The sequence below is a fragment of the Pyrus communis genome, chromosome 15, assembly GCF_041283825.1.
Source record: "Pyrus communis isolate YQ-2024b chromosome 15, ASM4128382v1, whole genome shotgun sequence".
NCBI classification, from domain to species: Eukaryota; Viridiplantae; Streptophyta; class Magnoliopsida; order Rosales; family Rosaceae; genus Pyrus; species Pyrus communis.
The window spans coordinates 27,060,387-27,086,245 of NC_142579.1; the positions used below are offsets into that span (position 1 = coordinate 27,060,387).

At 39.0% G+C, this 25,859-nt stretch overlaps 1 protein-coding gene across 2 annotated transcripts; it reads left to right on the forward strand.

Annotated features, from left to right (window-relative positions):
* The first annotated feature begins 1,438 nt into the window (after positions 1-1,438).
* On the forward strand, positions 1,439-25,727 carry LOC137730289 (uncharacterized). 2 transcript variants are annotated; one of them, XM_068469355.2, is made up of 35 exons: positions 1,439-1,897; positions 2,242-3,008; positions 3,172-3,297; positions 3,397-3,482; positions 4,250-4,358; positions 5,067-5,162; positions 5,259-5,321; positions 5,423-5,482; positions 6,573-6,641; positions 8,476-8,557; positions 8,705-8,757; positions 8,836-8,934; positions 9,009-10,241; positions 10,832-11,836; positions 11,909-12,244; positions 12,612-12,870; positions 12,969-13,191; positions 13,582-13,957; positions 14,188-14,337; positions 14,419-14,640; positions 14,784-15,005; positions 15,425-16,078; positions 16,473-16,730; positions 16,837-17,184; positions 18,058-18,467; positions 18,543-18,969; positions 19,344-20,642; positions 21,207-21,467; positions 21,647-21,937; positions 22,034-22,504; positions 22,679-23,110; positions 23,363-23,641; positions 24,233-24,784; positions 24,872-25,084; positions 25,410-25,727. In XM_068469355.2, the coding sequence occupies exons 1-35, from the start codon at positions 1,840-1,842 to the stop codon at positions 25,527-25,529; spliced, it is 11,709 nt and encodes a 3,902-aa protein (XP_068325456.2). In that variant the 5' UTR covers positions 1,439-1,839; the 3' UTR covers positions 25,530-25,727. The 2 variants fall into 2 exon arrangements, with proteins under 2 accessions (XP_068325456.2, XP_068325463.2); XM_068469362.2 differs by having other exon boundaries at positions 8,869-8,934.
* Positions 25,728-25,859: the final 132 nt, after the last annotated feature.

The window sequence follows — 25,859 nt, forward strand, 5'->3', positions numbered from 1 at the left end:
ATTGGGGGGTCTCGCTAAGACCTCTTAGTGAAGAGTTTTGTCCATGCTAGTCCCCTTTAGTCTCATTAATGTTAGTCCCAGCATGGAACAAACACAGTATTGGACTAATAGCTAGTCCAGTCCAGTCCAGTCCAACTTAGTAAGGGCAAACAAACGCCTCTTAAAGGGTTCTGTTACCAAGTCTAATAATTCAGTAGTTGAAAAAAATATGAAGTTTTATCTCATGTAAAACTTTTAAAACGTCGATTACATGCTTCATTTTTTGAAAATAATTTTTCATGGAAAAAATGTGATCTTCTCCACTAGTGATAAAAACTCTTAAAAACTTCTACCAACCTCGAGGCAATTCACAGCTACAAAATGTGCTACGAATTCCTCTGGGCCACACCTTAAGTTAAGGCTAAACTATCGAAGAAGAGGAGTGGAGTTACACCAATATCGATATGAGCCTCGGATTGAACCGACCCATCGGTGGGTAGTAATCGGAGAAAGAGAGAGAAAACCACGAAGAAGGAGGTAACACAAGCAGCAAGGAGAACAAAGAGAGAGAAAGAGAAAAATAAGACGAAGAAAAAAGAGGAAAGAAACAAACAGTACAAATAAGGAAATAGAGAATCATCTTTTAGTTATGAGTAAATTGTAGTAATGGTTTTTCAACTAAAAATTCATTATCATTGGTTCCTCAACTCATCAAAATGTGTAGCTATGATCATTTTTATCAACTTCGTTAGAATCTTGTCAAATACGTTATGTTGGAAGGATCATTGCTACAATTGGATCTCTCAACTCATCAAAACGTGTATTTGTGGTCATTTTCGTCAACTTCATCAGAATTTTATCAAAATGAGTTATGTTGGAAGGATCATTGCTACAATTGAGTTAAAGTTGAGGGATTATTGCTCTAATTGGGTTAAAGTTGAGGGACTATTTTCCCAGTTGAATTAAAATTGAAGAGCCAATGGTAATGCATTTTTAGTTGAGGGATCATATCTGCACGTTTTGATGAGTTGATGGACCAATGGTAATTGATTTTTAGTTAAGAGATCATTACTCCAATTAAGTTAAAATTAAATAACCATTGCTACAATTTACTCTTTAATTATATAGAAGTAAAAATATAAATGCAATTAAAAAAACAACTATAATATCACCTGCTATTTGGATAAGTTTTGTCCACCTTTAAAGTAAAATATTATCCTACTCCAAAATATAGTCTTATAATTTGGATATATGCTTAATCTCACAAACCAAGTGTTAGGAAGCATGATCATATGAAAATATTGGCCAATTTGATATTAATTTTTTTAATTTTTTTTATTTAAAAGTGGTCAAACAAAGAAGATCCATATGGGCCACATCCAAGTGTTTGGGCCTTCAACGGTCCAGAATTTCGACAAGCGACAATATAAAATGGCCTTTCGTCCCGAAAAGACCACTTAGCGCGGTTCCCCCCATGTCTCGAGTCCTCACCGAAAGACCCGAGTCTTTGCGAGCGAGAGAATACACAGACACTGTCACCGTAAATAACTTAAACCATTACAGAAATTAGAACGATCACCACAGCTCCCACCAATTTCCTAAACCCTAATTTCCCAAACACTCAAATTGAATCCCCAATTTTTCTGCGTTCCCTTTTATTTCAGCCACTGCAGCAAGTAGCGGAGCTTCGGGTTTTGCTTCGAGTGTGGTACTTGGAGTGGAAGAAGCAGGAGGTAGTCGCGCGGCAGAAGCAGTTTCATTTGGAATTAGCGGGGATTGGAGTCTCGGACCTCTGCGTTTTGGGTTTCTTCCCGGGAACGCTGGGGTTTTTCTCTGGTTTGTGCCGGTGATTCAGAGCTCATGAGTCCTGTTCAGAATTTCGAGCAACATGCTCGGCGTCTCGTCGAGCCCGACCTCCGTACTTTCTCTTTCCTCTGTGTGTGTGTGTGTGTGTGTATCTGTGAAGCATAATTCAACTATGTTTTTGAACTTTTAAGCCTTCTTTAGTTATAATTTTATTGAATTTTATCGAACGAACCATTGTAAATTGAGAAAAATTCGTCGTCCTGTGCATTGAAGTCCAAGACACTGGAAATTTTAATTATTTTTCCGTTAGTGCATGTCCAGTAAACCAAACACGGCCTTCGTTTTCGGACCCGATTAACTATGATAAATAAAGCTTAATTTTGATTTAATTTTTTATTCAACCAAGTTTGATTGATGGGTCTTCAAGATGTTATAGTTTCTTTTTATTTGGAACAGCAATACAGGCAAGGCTTCAGATGGCAATGGAGGTTCGGGACAGCCTAGAGATTGCACACACGGCGGAGTACTTGAATTTTCTAAAATGCTACTTTAAGGCATTTTCCATGATTCTTGAGAAAATTACAAAGCCACAGTTTACTGACAATCCCGAACACAAGCTCCGGAATATTGTGGTGGAGATTCTCAATCGTCTCCCCCACAGTGAAGTACTCCGTCCTTTTGTCCAGGAGCTCTTGAAGGTTGCAATGCATGTATTAACCACTGACAACGAAGAGAATGGTTTAATATGTATCCGTATAATCTTTGACCTCCTCAGGAACTTCAGGCCGACTCTGGAAAACGAAGTTCAGCCATTCTTGGACTTTGTTTGCAAGGTTTACCAGAACTTTAAATTGACTGTCAACCATTTCTTTGAAAATGGGGCGGTGGGCGCGGAAGATATTAAGCCGATGGATACTTCTTCAGATCAATCATTGAGTGGTGGTATTGGAGGTGGTAGTATCGGTGGTGGTATTGGCGGTAGTATTGGTGGTAGTGGGTATGCTGGGGGTGGGCAACTTAACCCTAGTACCCGTTCTTTCAAGATAATTACTGAGAGTCCCCTGGTGGTCATGTTTTTGTTTCAGTTGTATAGTCGACTCGTGCAGACCAATATTCCTCACCTCTTGCCTTTGATGGTTGCTGCTATATCTGTTCCTGGCCCTGAAAAAGTTCCTCTGCATTTGAGGACTCATTTCATTGAGTTGAAGGGTGCACAGGTGAAGGTAAGCAGGTGTTTTAGGCTGAATTTATATGTATTAAATTCTGTGAGCGGGGCACTGTTGTTTCTTACGTATCCTTGTAGCCTTATGTTAATTTCATGTTTTTGTCCACCCATCAGTGCTTTCTTCATTAGTTGTTTACTAGTTTGTTTCTCTTCTATTGCAGACAGTTTCATTTTTAACATATCTGTTGAAGAGCTTTGCTGATTATATCAGGCCCCATGAGGAAAGCATATGTAAAAGTATAGTCAATTTGCTTGTTACATGTTCAGATTCTGTATCGATTAGAAAGGTAAGTATTCTTGTCTCTAATTTATTTTTTCTCCACTTGTATCCTTTTCTTCTTCTTCCATGACTATATTCAGAATCACCAATATATTGTTGAGCGCAGGAACTGTTAGTAGCCTTAAAACATGTTCTTGGAACAGATTTCAAGAGAGGTTTATTTCCTCTGATTGACACACTATTGGAGGAAAGGTAACACTGTTGGCTCAATCATATGGTGACCTCTAAATTGCCAAAACCATGATACAGAAATTTTATTTCAAGACGACTTATTGAAATCTTTGATAAATGCAATATCTTCATATAATGGAGAAGATATGTTCTTGTTAGTAGCCTTTAACATATTCTTAGAAAAGATTTCAAGAGGTGTTTATTTCCTCTGTAATGTATTCATGGTTAAACAATAAGCATTATGTGCTGGAGAGATGTACATAGATGTTGCTGCTAAGGACAGAGGCAGGCCAGAGAAAACATTTGGCACATGATGCATACGGGTCGCCCTTTTAATATTTATGGGAATCTTTGCTTCCACCTAACCAGTCTTATGCTAGAAAGTACATTTTGGTTGCCATCAGATTGAAATGATTTATTTTGCAGTTTTTCTGAGAAATAGAAATAAATGGTTAGCTTCCTATTATGTGGAGTCATGGAATGAGCTAAGATATAAGCTTTTAGAACGTTTATCTGCTTCCTATTTGAACATCATTTTTCTTCTTTGTATTTTGCAACAATCTCAACCTTGCACTTACCAGAACTGTAGTGTCCATCCCCATATTTTTACTTGTCAATTCTTCTCTGACATGTTTTAGTTAAAAACAACTGTTTCACTATATGCTAACCAGTTCCAATTGTAACTGGAATTCGCCTGACGGCAAACAACTATTCCATTTTAGAGAAGTAATAATATTGTTGTAGCTAACTTCCGTTCCAATTTTATGAATCTTCTTTAACATTTTCAGGGTTCTGGTTGGAAGTGGTCGAGCCTGCTTTGAGACCTTGAGGCCATTGGCATATAGTCTACTTGCAGAGATTGTTCATCATGTTCGTGCGGACCTCTCCTTGTCACAGGTATTTCTATTGTGTTATGCCTAATATAAAACCAGACTGCTGTTCCATCACTGTCTTCTCATTAATGAGGCTTGATCGTTCATATACAACTTTTCGTTCACTTTATATTGGACGGTCTTACCTCTTCTTCATCATCTTCAATTAAGCCAGTTGTCAGCCTTCAATTATGCATTCTGAGAATTACCTATATTGACTTGATTGTTGCACTTCTGCAAAGTGAGAGAAGAATGACGGTTTAGTAGTTCATGGGTGGGAGCTTTATGTTGATGGTTGGTTTGCTAGTCTTGTGTCTGTATTTGGTTTGCCCTACGTGTTTTGCTTAGTGGACAAACTTGCTCAACTCCCTTTTACTTAATTTATTTTTTCATTGAAGGTTGGTTTCCTATCTAAAAGAAGTTGGTTCAACCTGAATCCTTAAATGAACTTTGTTTAAGATTCGTTGTCCAGCATTATGAGTATGCTTCCCAATAAGACTTTTATGATCCAAAGTAACCTTCCCTTTATAGGATTGAGAAAGTGTGAAATCAATCAACAGGGTTTTGTGTTTTTCTTTTATATTCTTCCTTTGATGGTCAGTGCCCCATCTGGCACTTCTTTTCCTTTTTTATTTGATTGCTTAATGTTTGATGTTTATTGGAACAATTTCTCGTCGTACTTTTAAATCACAAATTCACACTATTTTCTAACAAGCTTACCTTTATGCTGCAGTTATCCCGAATTATATACTTGTTTTCGAGCAACATGCATGATGCTTCATTGTCGCTTAGCATTCATACTACTTGTGCTCGCTTGATGCTGAATCTGGTGCATATGCTAACTCTATTCTTCAAGAGATTGTCTGTTTTTTTCATTTGGGGTATTCAGTTTTATGTATTGTTTTTTTTGGTACACTGTACGCAGGTGGAGCCTATATTTGAGAAAGGTGTTGACCAACCATCTATGGATGAAGCACGAATTTTATTGGTCTGAGTTACAGCCTAATTATTTTCCTAGAATGGTCTGAATTGGTTGATTGTACGAGTTTTCTCTTTCCTTCAGCATATAAATATTTTGGTTCTTTGTAGGGGCGTATATTGGATGCTTTTGTTGGAAAATTTAGTACTTTCAAGAGCACTATTCCTCAGGTAATCTTTGATTGCTCTATATACTTAACCACATGGGCATCTTGTTTAGTTGATAATTTTGTTTCATGTGAAAGCTTTCATATTGCCAGATGGGCTAAGTTATGTCAACATATATTTTTGTGTGTCGTCTTTGTATGGTTTATGTGAGTAAAAGAGTTTTGTGTTGCATTTCATACTGTTTGGTGCTCAAACAAAGATGTGTTTTTCGACAATGTATTTAAATAATTTATTTATTTAATTCTGTTTTGGGGCAGTTGATTTTTGAAAAGAAGAAACTTTAATCTAAAACAAAGAACTGTACTTATAAAGTGCAAAAGTAGTCCATCATACAGTCAAAATATACATAATTTACTAAGCTACATCGATCTTAATATAGTAGAATATCATGACATTGCAGGCTCATTTGGAAGTGCTTTTAAAATGACTGAAAGAGCTTTTGCTGAAAGTGTTTTTGGTTCCAAAAGCACTTGAAATGCATTTTGGAAGAAGCACCAGTTACGTGCTTCTTGTAGGAAGCACTTCAAGTGCTTTTCCAGAATTCACTTGCATTTTTACTAAAGATTGATTCCAAAAGTACTTTCATCAAAAGTGCCAGTCATTTAAAAGCACTTCCAAACACACCCTACAGCTTTCCAATCTCGAACAAGATCAGATAGGATGTGTTCCTAAAGACAGGAGAAACATGAGCCCGAAGAGCCACCCAAAACCTAACCTTATCCCACACCTCCTCCACTTCTAGCCCCCTGACATCTTCAAAGATTCAGTGACTTCTCTTGAGTCCTCTCTGACCAGCACCAAACAGTTCCAGAACACTTTAACTTCTTTTTTTTTTTACCCACCACCTAAGACCTTAAACTTCTCATTTTGAAGAGAAGCGTTGTTTTAGTACCACCCAGCAAACTTTAGTGTCGTTAAATTAAAAACACTACAATTTCTGGCTAAACGGGCTTGATCAGCACTCTCTCCTGAACTTTGGGAAGTTGATGCTTGTGCAGTTCTTTGCATTTGCTGAAATCCGTCTGATCTTGGTTGATTGTTATTTCTTTCTTGCTTGTTTTTCAATACTGACATGTCTCATATTACCTGATAGCTGCTGGAGGAGGCTGAGGAGGGAAAGGACCGTGCTACTCTGAGGTCAAAGCTTGAGCTCCCTGTGCAGGTAGTTTTGTCAAACTTTTCTTTGAGATACTGTTTCTATGTGCATTTATGCCTTTATGGTTTCCAGTTGCCCTTTATATTTTGTCTTTGTATCACTTGCCCACGCTCTCTTTATTTGATGCTAAAGTACTTTGTGTTTAAGGTTTTAAACTTTTGTTTTCTTTTTAATGATAGGTATAGGTTTATCATGTGTTGCACTTGTAAAGATGTTAAAAAATGGTAGTAAATATGGTTACCATTAGGGATAGGGATTATAAGCCAGTGGATTTATAAGGAAATTTGAGAGCGGCACAGGTTTTGAAACTGCTTGTATTGCTGTAATTATTTGGAAAATCAGACCAATTCAGTTTTTGTATGGAAACACAATGCATATTAGTTTTATTAATATGGTTCAAAGGAGGCGCCCCTATTCTAGTTTATCCCCTTACTGGTCCATCCTTTGCAAATCTGATTTAAAATCGATAGACCATACTTTCTTGCATTGTCCGGTGACTCTGAGTTTGTAGCTGAAGATGTTAAGGAGATGGGTATCACATGGGTAATCCTGAGGAATTGCCCCTCCCTTAGTGAAGCTCATGCTTTGCCTTGGGAGGGAAAGAAAGCCAAGGTCGTGGGGTTGTATGTTTCATGCGATAATTTGGGTCATTTGGAAGGAGAGAACTAGAAGGATCTTTGAAGATTTTGAAGGAGCTGGTTTCACAGAGCTGTGGAGCAGAGTTTGGTTTTTGGCTGCTCATTGGGCCTCTGTTTCCTCAAAGTTTAGGGGAATTTCTCTCTTTGATTAGGCTAGACTGGAAAGCGGCTGCTCTCCAATGGCTTTTAGGTGTTTGTTTGTGCTGGGTTGTTTTCTATGCTCTAGTTTGTAAGCTGTATTTTTTCTGTTTTTGTTTTGGTCTTGATGACCAACCTCGTAGTTGTTTCCTTTGATCTTAATACGATCGTTTCTTTATTAAGAAAATTCTTCCATTGTTTACTATTTATCCATTTCTTTGATTGCTTGATTAAATAGCAGTGTTCTAAAAGGCCCCGCCTAGGTGCTAGGTAGCTGGCCACTGCCACGATTAATCCCTAGGTGTTTTAAAAATAAGAAAGAGCACCTAGGTGCCCGCCTAGCTTGCCTTTTTGCATTTTATGTTTTCAAGATACTTGTTGGGTACTTGTATGAACAATTGAACACTGATTATATGCTTTTTCCCTATGTTTTTAATATGTTGTAGTACTGTATAATTTTATATCATTCTATTTTGCAATTTATGTTTCCTAAGACTATTATGTTTTATTTATTTATTTTATGTATAAGTACACTTATTTATATGTTATATAATTTATTTACTTAAAATCAGTGTTTTGAAAAACAAGCCTTGAGGTGCGCCTAGGCAGCCTTCAAGGCGGGGCGGTGAGGAAAACTCCTCTGCCCAGTGTGAGTAGGCTTAAAATCACCTAGGCGTGGTCGAGGCGCGCCTGAGGTGTTAGTTGGGGCGTTTGTTTTAAAGTTAGGGTTTCTCACCTACAGTGAAGATATTTTTTATATGATTGTTGATTATTCTTGTATAATGTTTGATTCGACTATATTGTATAATTGTATATATAATATATATTAATAATTTTAGGTCCCATGAGGCTTTGCCTCTCGCCTCAGGCTTTCGCCTTTTAAAACATTGATTAAAATAAAGAAACCGCCTGGGCCTCCGCTTAGTTCCCCCAGGCGCAATGCCCCTACCCGCCTCCCAACTAGCTCCAAGTGCCTTTTAGAACCTTGTTAAATAGCTATCCGTTATCATGAGGCACAATATATATTTTTTTAATTTACTTTGTGGCATATCATTTTGTTGCAGGCAGTTTTGAATTTGCAGATCACCGTTGAACATTCTAAGGAAGTCAATGATTGTAAGCATCTGATTAAGACATTGGTCATGGGTAATTGATCCTCACCACATTTTTTGCCATTTTTCTCCATGTCAGTTTATAATGATACTTGTACTTCTGATAGTTATTTCTTCAATTGGGTTGTTTTTATTTTTTTAATTTATAAATAATTTGATCAGTCTTTGCTGTATTTGTCAGGAATGAAGACTATCATATGGAGTATCACTCATGCACACTTGCCACGTTCACAGGTATTATTATCTATGTTATTAGTTATTCCTGAGTCTGTTAACATTTGTTATCTTATGCAGCATTTCTGATGGTTTAAGGTTTCTCCTTCTACGCATGGAACACACCCACAGGTGCTTGTTTCACCATCATCTAATTTACCAGCGCCTCAGGCATTTAAAGGGATGCGAGAAGATGAGGTATTCCAAATTCATTTAATGAAATCTAACATTTTGTGGTCCCAATCCCTTAATATGACTTTGTTATTGGGTAGGTTCGGAAAGCTTCTGGCGTTTTAAAGAGTGGGGTGCATTGCTTGGCTCTATTCAAGGAGAAGGATGAAGAGAGGGAAATGCTGCAGCTCTTTTCCCAGATTCTGGCTATTATGGAACCTCGAGATTTAATGGACATGTTCTCGTTGTGTATGCCTGAGCTTTTCGAGTGCATGATTTGCAACACACAGTTGGTTCACATATTCTCTACACTTCTCCAAGCCCCTAAAGTATACCGGCCCTTTGCAGATGTTTTGGTTAATTACCTTGTAAACAGTAAACTTGATGTTCTGAAGCATCCAGATACACCTTCAGCAAAACTAGTATTGCATCTCTTTCAGTTTATATTTGGTGCAGTTCCAAAAGCGCCTTCAGATTTTGAACGTATTTTGCAACCTCACGTTCCTGTTATAATGGAAGTGTGCATGAAAAATGCTACTGAAGTTGAAAAGCCTCTTGGTTATATGAAACTTCTTCATGCAACGTTTCGAGCACTTGCAGCATGCAAATTTGATCTTCTTCTGAGGGATTTGATTCCTATGTTACAACCCTGTCTTAATATGCTGTTGATGATGCTTGAGGGTCCAACAGGGGAAGATATGAGGGACCTTTTGCTGGAGTTGTGCTTAACCTTGCCTGCGCGCTTAAGTTCTTTGCTACCCCACCTTCCCCGTCTTATGAAGCCTCTTGTTTTGTGTCTTAAAGGAAGTGATGATCTCGTGAGTTTAGGTTTAAGAACACTTGAGTTTTGGGTAGACAGTTTGAATCCTGATTTCTTGGAACCCAGCATGGCCAATGTAATGTCTGAGGTGATTTTGACCCTATGGTCACACTTGAGGCCTGCTCCCTATCCTTGGGGTGCAAAAGCATTGCAACTCCTTGGCAAGTTAGGAGGTCGTAACAGGCGTTTTCTCAAAGAACCCCTTGCACTTGAATGCAAGGAGAACCCAGAGCATGGACTTCGCACGATTCTTACATTTGAGCCTTCAACCCCATTTTTGGTGCCACTGGATCGATGCATTAATCTTGCCGTGGAAGCTGTTATGCACAAAAATAGTGGAATTGATACTTTCTACCGAAAACAGGCATTGAAGTTTATTCGTGTTTGCTTATCGTCCCAGCTTAATTTGCCTGAAAAGATTAAGGACGATGGAGGCACGCCTAGTCAGTTGTCAACTTTGTTGGTCTCTGCTGTTGATTCTTCTTGGCAGCGGCCTGAAACATCAGACATGAAGGTTAGTTTGATTTAATGTTATCACTTTGTTAAGTGCTGAAAGCTGAGTCCTCCAGTGATTTGAACCTTAAGATCAAAACTTTTATTGCTTTATATTAGTCATATTCACTTTTGGCTATGTAATTGGGATAATAGTGTTAAAGTGAAGGTTGAACTATTTGGTCATCCAGTTATTGGTCTTCACTGTAAGGCCATCTTCATTATTTAGTGCTTTACTGAGAAGATGCTGCACAAAAATTCAGTTAATGCATGAGTGAATCTATGTATTAGAATATTAATTGTCTGTATGATACCTTGACTTATCTACATCATGTTCATTCTTACACCATTGTTTATCATGTCTCATCTTTTTAAACTTTTTTTTCAAGAAACTTTTAGTCTCCTCTCCCCAACCAAAAAAGAATGAAAAGAGAATACTCTGTCTAGCTTTTGTATTCTCATTTTCTGTCTGTTACAGTTGTTCTGTTTCAACTTCTATTCCATATCTTCTTTACCTGCCCCTTTTTATGTTTTCTTTTCATATAGCCCGTAAAGGGGAAAGAAAAAAGAAAAATAGTATATTCATTATAATAAATCTGGACATAATTGCAGGCTGACTTAGGTGTAAAGACAAAGACCCAACTTATCGCTGAAAAGTCTGTTTTCAAGACTCTCTTAATGACTGTCATTGCTGCCAGTGTGGAGGCAGATCTCCAGGACCCCAAGGATGACTTTGTTGTGAATGTATGCCGCCATTTTGCGATGATGTTCCATATTGATTCATCCTCAACTAATACCTCAGTTGCCAATGCTGCAGTTGGGGGTCCGATGCTTTCATCTAATGCCCAAGTGGGTTCCAGTTCCAGGTCAAAGATTAATACTTCTTCGAACCTCAAGGAGTTAGACCCTCTGATATTTTTAGATGCTCTAGTTGATGTGCTAGCAGATGAAAACCGGCTCCATGCCAAGGCTGCACTTAGTGCTTTAAATGTTTTTTGTGAAACACTTCTCTTTCTTGCTCGCTCAAAGCATGCTGATCTGCTGATGTCAAGGGGCCCTGGTACTCCAATGATGGTCTCGAGTCCATCATTAAATCCTGTATACTCTCCCCCCCCAAGTGTTCGCATCCCTGTTTTCGAGCAACTTTTGCCCCGTCTTTTGCATTGTTGCTATGGTACAACCTGGCAAGCGCAGATGGGAGGTGTTATGGGACTTGGCGCTTTGGTTGGTAAGGTCACTGTTGAGACCCTGTGCCTTTTCCAAGTAAGAATCGTTCGCGGTTTGGTGTATGTTCTTAAAAGGCTTCCTATATATGCTAGCAAAGAGCAGGAAGAGACAAGTCAGGTGCTTACACAGGTTCTTCGTGTGGTTAATAATGTTGATGAAGCAAACAGTGAATCACGCCGGCAAAGCTTTCAAGGAGTGGTTGATTTCCTTGCTGCAGAATTGTTTAATCCCAATGCATCTATTATTGTCAGAAAGAATGTGCAGTCCTGTTTGGCACTTTTAGCAAGTAGAACTGGTAGTGAGGTATCTGAGCTACTTGAGCCATTATATCAAAATTTGCTTCAGCAAATTTTAGCAAGACCACTCCGGTCAAAAACTGTTGATCAACAGGTAATCTATGTTGTTAATGTTTATGACTAGAATTTGTTGAAGTTCTTTCTAACTTGATTTGGTGGCACATAGGTGGGGACAGTTACAGCTTTAAACTTCTGTTTGGGCTTGAGGCCACCTCTTCTCAAGCTGACACAAGATTTGGTTAATTTTCTCCAAGAAGCATTGCAAATAGCTGAGGCTGATGAAACTGTGTGGGTTGTGAAGTTTATGAACCCCAAAGTGGCCACATCATTAAATAAGCTTCGAACAGCCTGCATTGAGCTACTTTGTACTACCATGGCGTGGGCAGATTTTAAAACTCCAAATCATTCAGAATTGCGCGCAAAGATCATTTCCATGTTTTTTAAATCTTTGACATGTCGAACGCCTGAAATTGTTGCTGTGGCCAAGGAAGGCCTGCGACAGGTGGTGTTTTCTTTTGAATTAGTCTATCCATCTCTTTTTTTTTTTGGTCGTATTGTAATGCATGCCTGGATGTATAATGATGATTGTTCTATGGAATTATTGGCCTCCCTTTTTGATTGTCTATTTTTCTGGAAATTTTACTCTTTTGGGATCTATCATGTTTGTTTTGGTTAGTTGAGCCATATCCATTTGGTGGGTGATTCATGAAGTATAAATGAACATATTATACCTCATCTAGTTTCTTATTTCCTTTTCTACAGCATATGCTTTTCTTGCACTATACTGGAAACATTGGGCTTTTTTTTTTGTTGAAAAAATGTACTTCATTCATCTTCTTGTAAAAAAACTGTACTCCATTGCTGTGTAGGTTATTAATCAGCAGAGGATGCCAAAAGAACTTCTGCAGAGCAGCCTTAGGCCTATTTTAGTGAACTTGGCACACACGAAGAATCTGAGCATGCCTCTTCTGCAAGGTCTGGCCCGTCTTCTTGAACTCTTGTCCAATTGGTTTAATGTTACCTTAGGTGGCAAGCTACTGGAACACCTAAAGAAATGGTTAGAGCCTGAAAAACTTGCACAAAGTCAGAAATCATGGAAGGCTGGTGAAGAGCCAAAAATTGCAGCTGGTATGTATTTTCAGTTGTTTAACCTTGGTGTTTTTCTTGTATGCCCATACATGTGCATGATTACAGATCTTATTATGTTACATTTGTGTTTTTTCCAGCTATTATCGAGCTTTTTCACCTTCTTCCTACGGCTGCATCAAAGTTCCTTGATGAACTTGTAACCTTGACTATTGAATTGGAAGGAGCTCTTCTTCCGGGACAAGTATATAGTGAGATCAACAGTCCATATCGCCTTCCACTCACAAAATTTTTGAATCGCTATGCGACATTAGCGGTTGATTATTTTCTTGCTCGATTAAGTGAACCGAAGTACTTCAGGAGGTAATGTTTAGATGTGATATACATGCATGTGTGTGTATGTATAGATAGACAGTTAAAACTGAACCAACCCCCAACACGGTTTGGATCAGCCAATTTACGCAGTTCAGCCGGTTTGATGCCCAGCCCTTATGACCTCTTGGCCATCATTTACCATGAAAATCCATGGTACCAACTGTCAAATTAAAATAGGATGGTTGGCATTATTTAGATTCAGGGGTGATTGACCATGGAAGTATTCATGGTCATTGGTGACCAAGTGGTATATAAACTCTCTACAAATATATGTATGTCCAAATACACAGGCAGACACATCATATCATTATTGATTAAATTATGTTCATACTCATCCAGTGCTCTTTGTTAGCATTTAATATATTTTCTCATATCTAGGTTTATGTATATAGTCCGATCGGATGCCGGCCAGCCTTTGAGAGATGAACTTGCTAAATCAGCACAAAAAATACTTGCAAGTGCTTTTCCTGAATTTTTGCCAACTGCTTCGGGAACGTCAACTCCACCTCCTGCTTTGTTGGGTGATGAAGGTCTTGTTAAGCCTCTATCTGATAGTTCTAATCCCCCATCTGCACATCCTGGTGTAACGCCAGATGCTTATTTTCGGGGACTTGCACTCATAAAAAATTTAGTCAAATTGATACCTGGCTGGCTACAAAGTAACCGCATTGTGTTTGATACCTTGGTACTTGTTTGGAAGTCACCTGCAAGGCTATCCCGTTTGCAGAATGAACAGGAGCTGAACTTAGTGCAGGCACGTTTAGTGGCTTTTTGTATTGAAGTTCTATACTTTCTTTGTTGATTATCTGTTGGGCAAGTTTAGTGGCTTGTTAGTATAATTAACCCATTGGGTAATCTTGAGATGGGGAAAACCCTTGCTTTCTTTCTTAAACTAATTATATGACCTTTCGGTTTTTTTAACTGGGTCTTTATCATTTACCATGCGGCCCTGAAGTCTTTACTTACTAATGTTTTGAAATGCAGGTTAAAGAAAGCAAATGGCTTGTCAAATGCTTCCTGAATTATTTACGGCATGACAAAACAGAAGTGAATGTTCTCTTTGAAATACTCTCCATCTTCTTGTTTCATACTCGAATTGATTTTACATTTCTGAAGGAATTTTATATCATTGAGGTACGTACTTTTCTCCCTGTTTTATGTCATTTGTATTTTACTTAGGTGATTGTTTGTGAAGCGATCATCATCTGTTCTCAGGTTGCAGAAGGTTATCCACCTAACTTTAAGAAAGCACTTCTCTTGCATTTCTTAAATCTTTTCCAATCAAAGCAACTTGGTCATGATCATCTGGTGGTTATTATGCAAATGCTTATTCTTCCAATGCTTGCTCATTCCTTCCAAAATGATCAGAGTTGGGAAGTTGTTGACCAAACTATAATAAAAACAATTGTTGACAGACTTCTCGATCCTCCAGAAGAGGTATATTTTCTGCAAAAGTTAAAGGCTTACAGTGCCACTATGTGTCATCTCCTTAGTTCTGTTTTTAAATCATCAAAAGTACATATTTTTTTTTGCTAGATTACATTTTCTTTAATTGTCTCACCATTTCTGTATATCCATAGGTTTCTGCTGAATATGACGAGCCCTTGAGAATAGAACTTTTGCAGCTTGCTACTTTGCTTCTTAAGTATCTGCAGAATGACCTTGTACATCATAGGAAAGAACTAATCAAATTTGGTTGGAATCATCTCAAACGCGAAGATAGTGCCAGTAAACAGTGGGCATTTGTAAATGTTTGCCATTTCTTGGAGGCTTATCAAGCCCCAGAAAAAATTATACTCCAGGTATTGCACATTGTGGGCATGATATCTATTTTAATCTTTTGTTGGCACTTGGCACAAGCTGTTAACCCCTTATTGACACTAAGTTTTAATGCTTTGGAAATTTTGGTTTTGATGCTTAAATTGTCATAGAATTATCAGTTTTATGCTATTATTTATGCTCAGACGATTGGTCTTTTTCCCTCGTTTGTGTTTGAAATGAAAATCACATCAATCCTATAATTCTTAGCCATTTACCAAATCTTAAATTGTTAAGAGTGGTCTATAAACGTATATACTTGTTTGTTGATAATCTGGAATGCACCAGCATGTGCTCACAGCTCGTGCACCCCTCTAGAATGCATTCTTTGGATTCATTGTTGAGTAATTTCTTAATAAAAATTATTTTGTTTTAGTACCCTGACGTTGATTTAAGCATGCAGGTTTTTGTAGCACTCCTGAGAACTTGCCAACCAGAGAATAAAATGTTGGTCAAGCAGGCCCTCGATATACTAATGCCAGCACTACCACGAAGATTGCCTCTTGGAGATTCTCGTATGCCAATTTGGATACGGTACACCAAAAAAATTTTGGTTGAGGAAGGCCACTCAATCCCTAATCTGATTCACATTTTCCAGCTTATTGTGCGACATTCAGATCTCTTTTACAGCTGTAGAGCTCAATTTGTACCTCAGATGGTCAATTCTCTTAGTCGCCTTGGATTGCCTTACAACACCTCTGCAGAAAACAGGCGTCTTGCAATTGAACTTGCTGGTTTGGTTGTTGGATGGGAAAGACAAAGACAAAATGAAATGAAAGTAGTGGCGGATGGTGATGTTACCAATCAGAACAGTGAGGGGTTTAATCCAGGCCCTGCTAGTGCTGATCCTAAGCGCTCTGTGGATGGGTCTACATTTCCTGAAGATTCAACGAAGCGTGTCAAAGTTGAACCTGGTCTTCAATCCCTCTGTGTAATGTCGCCTGGTGGGCCTTCCACAATCCCTAACATTGAGACCCCTGGGTCTGCTAGCCAACCTGATGAAGAATTCAAGCCAAATGCTGCTATGGAGGAAATGATTATCAATTTCCTTATAAGGGTAACACCCTTCCTTCAACTTATCACACATGTTTCATGTATGAGTGAGATGCTTTGAAAATACTTTCGTATTCAAACCTCATCAATTTGGCATATTAATTTGAACCAAAGCTTTCTGGCCGATGACACTCTGCTTGTTGACATTCCTTCCATGGAACATCTGGGAATGGAAAAGATGTCTAAGCCTATCTTGGACTTTTGACATTATGTACTCCATATATAATTGAATTTGTTTGATTTCTGTTTTGTTTTGAATGGTCTTATGCTTGGTTTATAGGTCACCTATAATTGAATAGGCAATCTTTCTTTAGGTGCACTAATGTTGAGCTGTCATGGAGTCCTTGTATATTTGTTTGTAGTTTATAGTCTCACCACTTTCATGGTTTTGGAAACAGGTTGCTTTGGTCATAGAGCCCAAGGACAAGGAAGCAAATATTATGTACAAACAAGCGTTAGACCTTCTATCACAAGCTTTGGAGGTGTGGCCAACTGCCAATGTTAAATTCAATTATTTAGAGAAGTTTCTGAGCAGCATTCAGCCTCAGTCCAAGGACCCTTCCACAGCCCTTGCACAGGGCTTGGATGTCATGAATAAGGTCCTTGAGAAGCAGCCACATTTATTCATCAGAAATAACATCAATCAAATTTCCCAGGTATGTTCTTACACCACCATCTGTTTATCTTTTTCTCTTACAAAGTCTGCTCTTACCTGGAGTTCTTCACTCAACTTTGGTGTTATGGGGACATTTTTTTTGACAGATTCTTGAACCATGTTTCAAGTATAAACTGTTAGATGCCGGAAAATCATTGTGCTCCCTGTTGAAAATGGTCTTTGTTGCTTTTCCTCTGGAAGCAGCTGCTACTCCACAAGATGTGAATCTAATATATCACAAGGTTGATGAACTAATAAAGAAGCACATCAATACTGTTACAGCTCCTCAGACATCGAGTGAGGAGAGCACTGCTAATTCAATTAGTTTTGTGCTGCTTGTAATTAGAACCTTGACAGAGGTGCAAAAGAACTTTGTTGATCCTCACATCTTCGTCCGTATTCTGCAACGCCTGGCACGAGATATGGGGTCATCATCAAGTTCTCATCTGAGACAAGTATGTCCGTTTTCTCATGTTTACCTCTTTCGTGTTTCATATAAATTCTTGTTTCGTTGTATCAAATTTCATTTACTTCGTCATCTAGTCAGTTTTATTTGTCGATTCCTCTTGTGTATATGTTTACTTGCTGCTTACTTTTTCCATGATATGTTGGTATCTATTTATTATGTTGTATCAGCTGGCAGTAATCTGCTTTTCTTTGTTACTTTGGTTTGGTTTCTGGTTTTTAAACACATCATTGCGTTTTCTATTCTTGGTCTTCTGGATTTAGAATTTATGTTGCCTTCAAGTTGTGGGATAGTTCTATGCATTGAAGAAAGTTGAGGTTCCACCATAAAACCATTTGGCAATATGGGGTGCATCCCAACTTACTTATAAGCCCATGCAAGGTCTCTCCTCTCATCAATGTGAGATTCATTCTCAACATGCTACCTTTGAGACCGGAGCATACGTTTTCAACCAGAAGTTGAACCATGACAATATGCAGCCCTGTTGGAGGAACACAGATGTGATCTGGCATGAATTATCTTTGTTTACTAATCCTTTTTTCCAACTTTAACGCAAATTCTTATCCACAAGATTTTGAACTCAGGACATCCTCCATCAAAAGTGGGGACTAAATGCCACTAGACTATATGGTAATTGGTGATCATATACCAATCAGGCAGTGGTTTTAATTTGTACAGTTCATTCAATATTCTCTGCCCTTCTAGTAACTTATATTTCATCTGGAAGGGTGTGTGTGGAAGGTAAAAGGGGTGTGTGGATAGCACCACCCTTTATAGTTTGTTTTATGATGTCTTAATATTGGATAATATCCTGTCTCACTTCAGTTGAATTATATTTAGTGAACCTTGTCCTCTATTTCAGGGCCAGACAAAAGATCTGGATTCCGCAGTTTCCTCTTCTCGTCAAGGGGTTGATGTTGGAGCCGTCATTTCTAATCTGAACTCCGTTCTGAAACTTATTAGTGAAAGGGTCATGCTTGTTCCAGATTGCAAAAGATCTGTAACTCAAATACTGAATGCCTTGCTTTCTGAGAAAGGCACTGATGCTAGCGTGCTTCTTTGCATACTTGAGGTAATAAAAGGTTGGATTGAAGATGACTTTGGAAAGCCAGGCTCATCTGTCACTTCAAATGCTTTTCTCCCTCCAAAGGAAATAGTTTCCTTTCTTCAGAAGCTTTCACAAGTTGATAAACAAAACTTCTCAATTGCTCTTGAAGAGTGGGACAGAAAATATCTTCAGCTTCTTTATGGATTATGTGCTGATTCAAATAAGTAAGTAATGTAGTTGAGTTTATTTTTGTTGTACTTGAATAAAAGGATATGCTAAAATATTTGGTTGACTTCCAGATATCCCTTCTCCCTGCGTCAAGAGGTGTTTCAGAAGGTGGAAAGGCAATTCATGCTTGGTTTACGTGCAAGAGATCCTGAATTACGGATGAAATTTTTCTCACTTTATCATGAATCTCTCGGGAAAACATTGTTTGCTAGGCTTCAGTATGTCATTCACCTTCAGGATTGGGAAGCCTTGGGTGATGTCTTCTGGCTCAAACAGGGCCTTGATCTTCTTTTAGCAATCTTAGTCGAGGATAAACCTATTACTCTTCCTCCAAACTCTGCAAGGGTGCCACCACTTTTGGTTTTAGATTCTCCAGACCCTTCTGCAATGCACCAGCAGGTCACTGATATCCCAGAGGGTTCAGAGGATGCTCCTCTAACATTTGATACCCTTGTTCGTAAGCATGCACATTTTTTGAATGAGATGAGCAAACTCAAGGTATGATGGTTCATTAAATTTGTCTTTGGTGAATCTATTTGGCAACGGTGAGACAATCTGGCATACTGACATGGTGTTAAGAGTCCCAGAACATGTTATAATTTTGATGGATTTGTAATACCACTTCATGACACTTGGTGTAATGGTCACAATCACATACATTAATGTTTTATTACATTTGTCCTAAAATAATGCCTGGTTTCTAACTCTCTCTTCCAGATTCTGTTACTATTAATTATGTTTAATAGGTTTAAGTAATTTCGCTCCCTTGTCTGTTGTTGGTGGCAAGCCATCGTCAGACAAGCTTGCGTAATTGATATTCTACTCAAATGGAAAGTTCTGACTTTTTCTTTTGAATTCTTCCTTTGTTCTAGGTGGCTGATCTTATTATTCCACTGAGAGAGCTTGCTCATGCGGATGCCAATGTCGCTTATCATTTGTGGGTGTTGGTGTTTCCCATTGCCTGGGTGACCTTAGACAAGGAAGAGCAGGTTGCACTAGCTAAACCAATGATTGCTCTGCTTTCAAAAGATTATCATAAGAAGCAGCAAGGCAGCAGGCCAAATGTTGTGCAAGCCCTTCTGGAAGGGCTTCAGTTGAGCCACCCTCAGCCTCGGATGCCAAGTGAGCTCATTAAATATATTGGGAAAACTTACAATGCATGGCACATAGCATTGGCTTTGCTGGAAAGTCATGTCATGTTGTTCACAAATGATACAAAGTGCTCCGAGTCTCTTGCGGAACTTTATCGTTTGCTCAATGAAGAAGACATGAGGTGTGGATTGTGGAAGAAAAGGTCAATCACTGCAGAAACTAGAGCCGGGCTTTCGCTAGTTCAGCATGGCTACTGGCAGCGTGCTCAAAGCCTCTTTTACCAAGCTATGCTTAAGTCAACTCAAGGCACATATAATAACACAGTGCCGAAGGCCGAGATGTGTCTTTGGGAAGAACAATGGCTGTACTGTGCTGGTCAACTCAGCGAATGGGAACCATTGGTAGAATATGGAAAAAGTATTGAGAATCACGAAGTACTACTTGATACTCTTTGGAAATTGCCTGATTGGGTATACTTGAAGGATCAGGTACTTACAAAGGCTCAGGTGGAAGATACTCCGAAACTTCGGCTTATACAATCATTCATTTTGCTTCATGAAAGAAATGCAAATGGTGTGGGGGACGCTGAGAACAGTGTGGGGAAAGGTGTTGATCTTGCCTTGGATCAGTGGTGGCAGTTGCCGGAGATGTCTATCCATGCTAGGATTCCTCTCTTACAGCAATTCCAACAGCTAGTTGAAGTTCAAGAGTCGTCAAGAATTCTTGTGGACATTGCCAATGGAAACAAACTTTCTGGGAATCCTGTGGTTGGTGTACACGGAAATCTTTATGCTGATCTCAAGGACATTCTTGAGACTTGGAGGCTGAGAACTCCAAATGAATGGGATAACATGTCTGTTTGGTATGATTTGCTACAATGGAGGAATGAAATGTACAATGCAGTCATAGAAGCATTCAAAGATTTTACAACAACGAATCCACAACTTCATCACCTTGGTTATCGTGACAAAGCCTGGAACGTTAATAAGCTTGCTCACATTGGTCGTAAGCAAGGCCTTTACGATGTTTGTGTCTCAATACTTGAAAAGATGTACGGCCATTCAACGATGGAAGTGCAGGTAATAATAACAACCATTACATTGTATTTGATTTAATTGCTTATTTCTGTCCTTCAAAAAATGAGCAAAAACATGGTTGTTGGGGCTTTATGAACATCCTCCAGTACAAGCCAATGACTCTATTCTGGGGGTTACTAGCTGATAAGTTGAAAGCCCTCAATGTATGATTTTCGTTTCTGGTAAATGTTATGCAACTTGTAACCATGTTAATTATGTTAAATTATCATCTTGAACCTCCTTGAGGTGATGTTGTATGAGCGCGATCCTCCGTAGCTAATGTTTTATGAGAAATGCTAAGGAGACTCTCAAAAGTGGGACTCTCCATGGACTCTCCGTCACCTCGCCTTTGTGGCACAATTTCTGTGCCAACATTATAAAACAATGTGCCAAAAAGATGAGGTGGCGGACAGTCCATGCAGAGTCCCACTTTGAGAGAGTCTCCTTAGCGTTTCTCATGTTTTATATTGTTGAACTGTGATACGTTGTTTTGGTGATATCCTTGCATAAACCAGTTCTATTTGCCCTAGATACAGGTTTCTAATTTCTTTCCATGTATTTTACCAGGAGGCCTTTGTTAAGATTACAGAACAGGCAAAAGCTTATCTGGAAATGAAAGGGGAGCTTACCAGTGGTCTCAATCTAATCAACAGCACAAACTTAGAGTATTTTCCTGTGAAACATAAAGCAGAAATATTTCGTCTGAAGGGGGATTTCTTGTTAAAGCTAAATGATTATGAAGGTGCTAATCTTTCATACTCCAATGCTGTCAGCCTTTTCAGAAATGTGCCTAAAGGATGGATAAGCTGGGGAAATTATTGTGACATGGTATGTCCTGTAATGTGCTTCAAATACGATGATGATATTAAGGCTTTTTTTTATTTTTTATTTTTTTTATAACTTTTGGTGCATAACCTATATCCTGTAATGTGCTTCAATTACAATTGATGATGTTAAGTTTTTTTGAAATTTTGGTGCGTAACCTATCTTCTATTTATTTTGCACAGGCTTACAGAGAAAGGAATGATGAGACATGGTTGGAGTATGCTGTCTGTTGCTTTCTTCAAGGCATCAAATTTGGGATATCTAACTCAAGAAATCATCTAGCTCGTGTTTTATATCTTCTAAACTTTGATACTCCCAATGAACATGTTGGGAGGTCTTTTGATAAATATATTGACCAAATTCCCCACTGGGTCTGGCTTTCTTGGATTCCACAACTCTTACTTTCTTTGCAGAGGACAGAAGCTCCCCATTGCAAACTCGTCCTACTAAAAATCGCCACTGTGTATCCCCAGGTACAATGTTATGTTAACTTTGTCAAAGGAAATAAAATTCAATGCAGTATTTCACTCCAACATAAATCTTGATTATCTCTAGCATTATAATCTCAGGCCCTATATTACTGGCTGCGCACATACTTGCTTGAACGGCGTGATGTTGCAAATAAAGCTGAACTTGGTAGTAGAATGGCAATGGCTCAAAGGATACAGCAAAGTGCCTCTGGTGCCAGTGCTGGTTCAATTGGGTTAGCCGATGGGAATGCTAGAGTACAAGGTCATAGTGGCATTGGTTTATCCTCAGACAACCAAGTTCACCAAACTGCCCAATCTGGTGGAATTGGTTCTCATGATGGTGGAAACTCTCATGGGCAAGAATCTGAAAGGTCCACAGTTGTCGAGAGTGGCATGCATCAGGGTAATGAGCAACAGAGTTCTTCCACAGTCAATGATGGTGGTCAGAGTGCATTAAGGCGTAATGGTGCTTTGGGTTCAGTACCCTCTGCTGCCAGCGCTTTTGATGCTGCAAAGGATATAATGGAGGCTCTTAGAAGCAAACATACTAATTTGGCTAGTGAACTTGAGGTGTGATATCTCCGTCTCAGAAGTTAAATATTTGATGTACTTTTGTTATTTAGAAGTCCCATGTATATATATGTGTGTGTGTGTGTGTGTGTGTGCGTGTGTTAATAAGTTCATTTTATTAACACAAACAATTAAGAAAAGTCAATCCTCATTTTGTTAACTTTCTGGGTGCAGACTCTGCTGACTGAAATTGGTTCAAGGTTTGTCACTCTGCCAGAGGAGAGACTTCTAGCTGTGGTTAACGCCTTGCTCCACCGCTGTTACAAGTACCCAACTGCCACAACAGCTGAAGTTCCCCAATCGCTTAAGAAGGAACTCTCCGGTGTTTGTAGAGCTTGCTTTTCACAAGATGCTGTGAATAAGCACGTTGATTTTGTGAGAGAGTACAAACAGGATTTCGAGCGTGATCTTGATCCTGGGAGTACTACTACTTTCCCAGCCACCCTCTCTGAATTGACTGAGCGGTTAAAGCATTGGAAAAATGTCCTCCAGAGCAATGTTGAGGACAGATTTCCAGCTGTCTTGAAGCTGGAAGAGGAAAGCAGGGTGTTGCGCGACTTCCATGTTGTTGATGTGGAGGTTCCAGGACAGTACTTTAGTGATCAGGTAACTAAATCAGTGTTTGCACATTTCTGCTTCTATCATTGTCTGGGCTTTGTTGTTTATTCTTTATGAGTTATCTGATTGGTCTTCCTGTGTCATGGGATGAATGGAGGTGGTTGTATCCCAAGTTGATTCTATTATGTTGAATGACTATCAAACTTTTGATAAATGCTTTCAGATCAAGTTGATTCAAAATTCTATATCTTTTCTCAGTGCATTTTCTTATATGAAACAACATGATTGTTATGTTTGCAGGAAATTGCACCCGACCATGCAGTAAAGTTAGACAGGGTTGGAGCTGATATACCAATAGTGCGAAGACATGGAAGTAGTTTCCGGCGTTTGACTCTTATTGGCTCTGATGGTTCTCAACGTCATTTTATTGTTCAGACATCTTTAACCCCTAATGCTAGAAGTGATGAACGAATATTGCAGCTTTTCCGTGTGATGAACCAAATGTTTGATAAGCACAAGGAATCAAGGCGACGCCACATATCCATTCACACCCCAATCATCATTCCTGTTTGGTCCCAGGTTTGTCCTTGTTCACATTTGAGGGATTAGATTATTTCTCTCTCTCTCTCTCTCTCTCTCTCTCTCTCTATATATATATATATATATATATAACTATTAGACGTAACTCCCGACCTTGAAGACATCTCCTGGTTTTTAGACAAGGGATAGGGCTATTTTACTAGGTCCTGGTTGGTTTGTCGTTAGTTTCTCATTGGAATGTTGATGCAGAACGAAAGCAGAAAACTAGAAGAATATCTTTGTATTCTACTAGGAAGCCTTGAATAGGAAATTAGCACTCTCAATGTGACAAACTTAGTCTGTAGATTGATTATTCTAATATCAAAATAAGGGTACAAGCCACCCTTATATAGCTAGGTGATGCGTAGATGCAAAATAAAGACTACATAGTGTAATGCATGAACCTGAGGCAAGTGCAGTAGCAGTTACATATGTATGAATTAGTGAGATGCATGAATGTGACCAATTAATCACCAAAGTGCTCATAAACCCACCTCTCATTAATACGCTGCATCAAATGTGGTTGCTATTGTAACCATGTAGAGAAGAAGGAAATTGTTTTATTTTATTATACTATTGCTGTATGTGCAGGTCCGAATGGTAGAAGATGATTTGATGTACAGCACCTTTCTTGAGGTGTATGAGAATCACTGCTCAAGGAATGACAAGGAGGCGGATCTTCCCATAACCTATTTCAAGGAGCAATTGAATCCGGCTGTATCCGGGCAAGTCATTAACGGAGCTGTTGTAGACCTTCGCCTCCAAGCTTATAATGACATAACAAAAAATCTTGTATCTGACGGCATTTTTTCCCAATACATGTACAAGACTCTGTTAAACGGGAACCATATGTGGACTTTCAAAAAGCAGTTTGCCATCCAGTTGGCCCTCTCGAGTTTTATGTCTCTCATGCTACAAATTGGAGGGAGGTCCCCAAATAAAATTTTATTTGCTAAGAACACAGGAAAAATATTTCAAACCGATTTTCATCCTGCATATGATGTAAATGGAATGGTCGAATTGAATGAGCCAGTGCCTTTTCGTCTTACAAGGAACATGCAAGCTTTCTTCTCCCATTTTGGAGTGGAAGGCCTCATTGTGTCGGCAATGTGTGCTGCAGCACAGGCTGTGGTTTCACCCAAAGTGAGTTTTTTCTTGGCAGTTGCTTTCTACATGAGCATGTAAGCAAAGAGATTATGTGTCCTAAATCTCAATCTTTCTCTATTGCAGCAAAGTCAACATCTGTGGCATCAGCTGGCTATGTTTTTCCGTGATGAGCTGCTGTCTTGGTCTTGGAGAAGACCCTCCCTCGGGATGCCTATGGCCCCGTTTGCTGGAGGGGGTAATATGAACCCCATTGACTTCAAGCAGAAGGTCATCGCCAATGTCGAGCATGTTATTGGCCGGATCAATGGAATTGCCCCACAGTACTTTTCCGAAGAGGTAACCAGTGCCTCCGATCTTTTAAATAACATAGAGCTTCGCATCACTTGCAATGATATTGAGTTTGAGTGCATGTCTCATAAAATGAGCAACAATGCATTCAGTGATGTATTTCCATTTTTCTTTTCTATCTAAACAGTGGTATGCTGTTTTTCAATTTAAGATAATTTATGCTGTTCGTGCTGATTTTATCGATTTTCCTAAACCCTAAACACTCCTCTATAAGTTTGAGGGTTTATCGATTTCAAAAATTGATTAAGAATCCAGAACCAATTGCTAATTTATCGTCCCTAAAAGTGTGTCATTTGTGTTGTGCTGCATTCAGGAGGATAATGGCATGGAACCACCGCAGTCAGTGCAGCGCGGAGTGACTGAGTTGGTTGAAGCTGCCTTGACTCCGAGGAACTTGTGCATGATGGATCCAACGTGGCACCCCTGGTTTTAAAGTTGTAGCACAGATATTGTAGAGTCGAGAAGAGATTATGAATCTATTCAGACGGACGGTGTGCTATTTATGTACATATTGGTGCTCTTTTAGTGACCCGATGTCTTTCCACATGAGTAGGGTTTTCATTGTAAATTACATGTCGTCTGTGTATTTTATTTATGGAAATGAGCAAGATCCGGGGGCAAGGTTTTGAAATTTGTCAAATGTACTACTTGTTCCTTGAATTCCATGGATTTTTACACCAGTGTTGCCGACGAGTACTCTGGGTAAAATGGACCCGTGTCGTCAGCCGCACGGTTACCTTTCGATGTATCCAAAGAGGAAACA

Coding starts and splice junctions, on each gene's coding strand:
- LOC137730289 (XM_068469355.2), top strand. CDS start 1,840: ATGAGTCCTGTTCAGAATTTCGAGCAACATGCTCGGCGTCTCGTCGAG. Junction 5,483..6,572: donor TCAAGAGCACTATTCCTCAG/GTAATCTTTGAT, acceptor ATTACCTGATAG/CTGCTGGAGGAGGCTGAGGA. Junction 14,641..14,783: donor TTCTCGATCCTCCAGAAGAG/GTATATTTTCTG, acceptor GTATATCCATAG/GTTTCTGCTGAATATGACGA.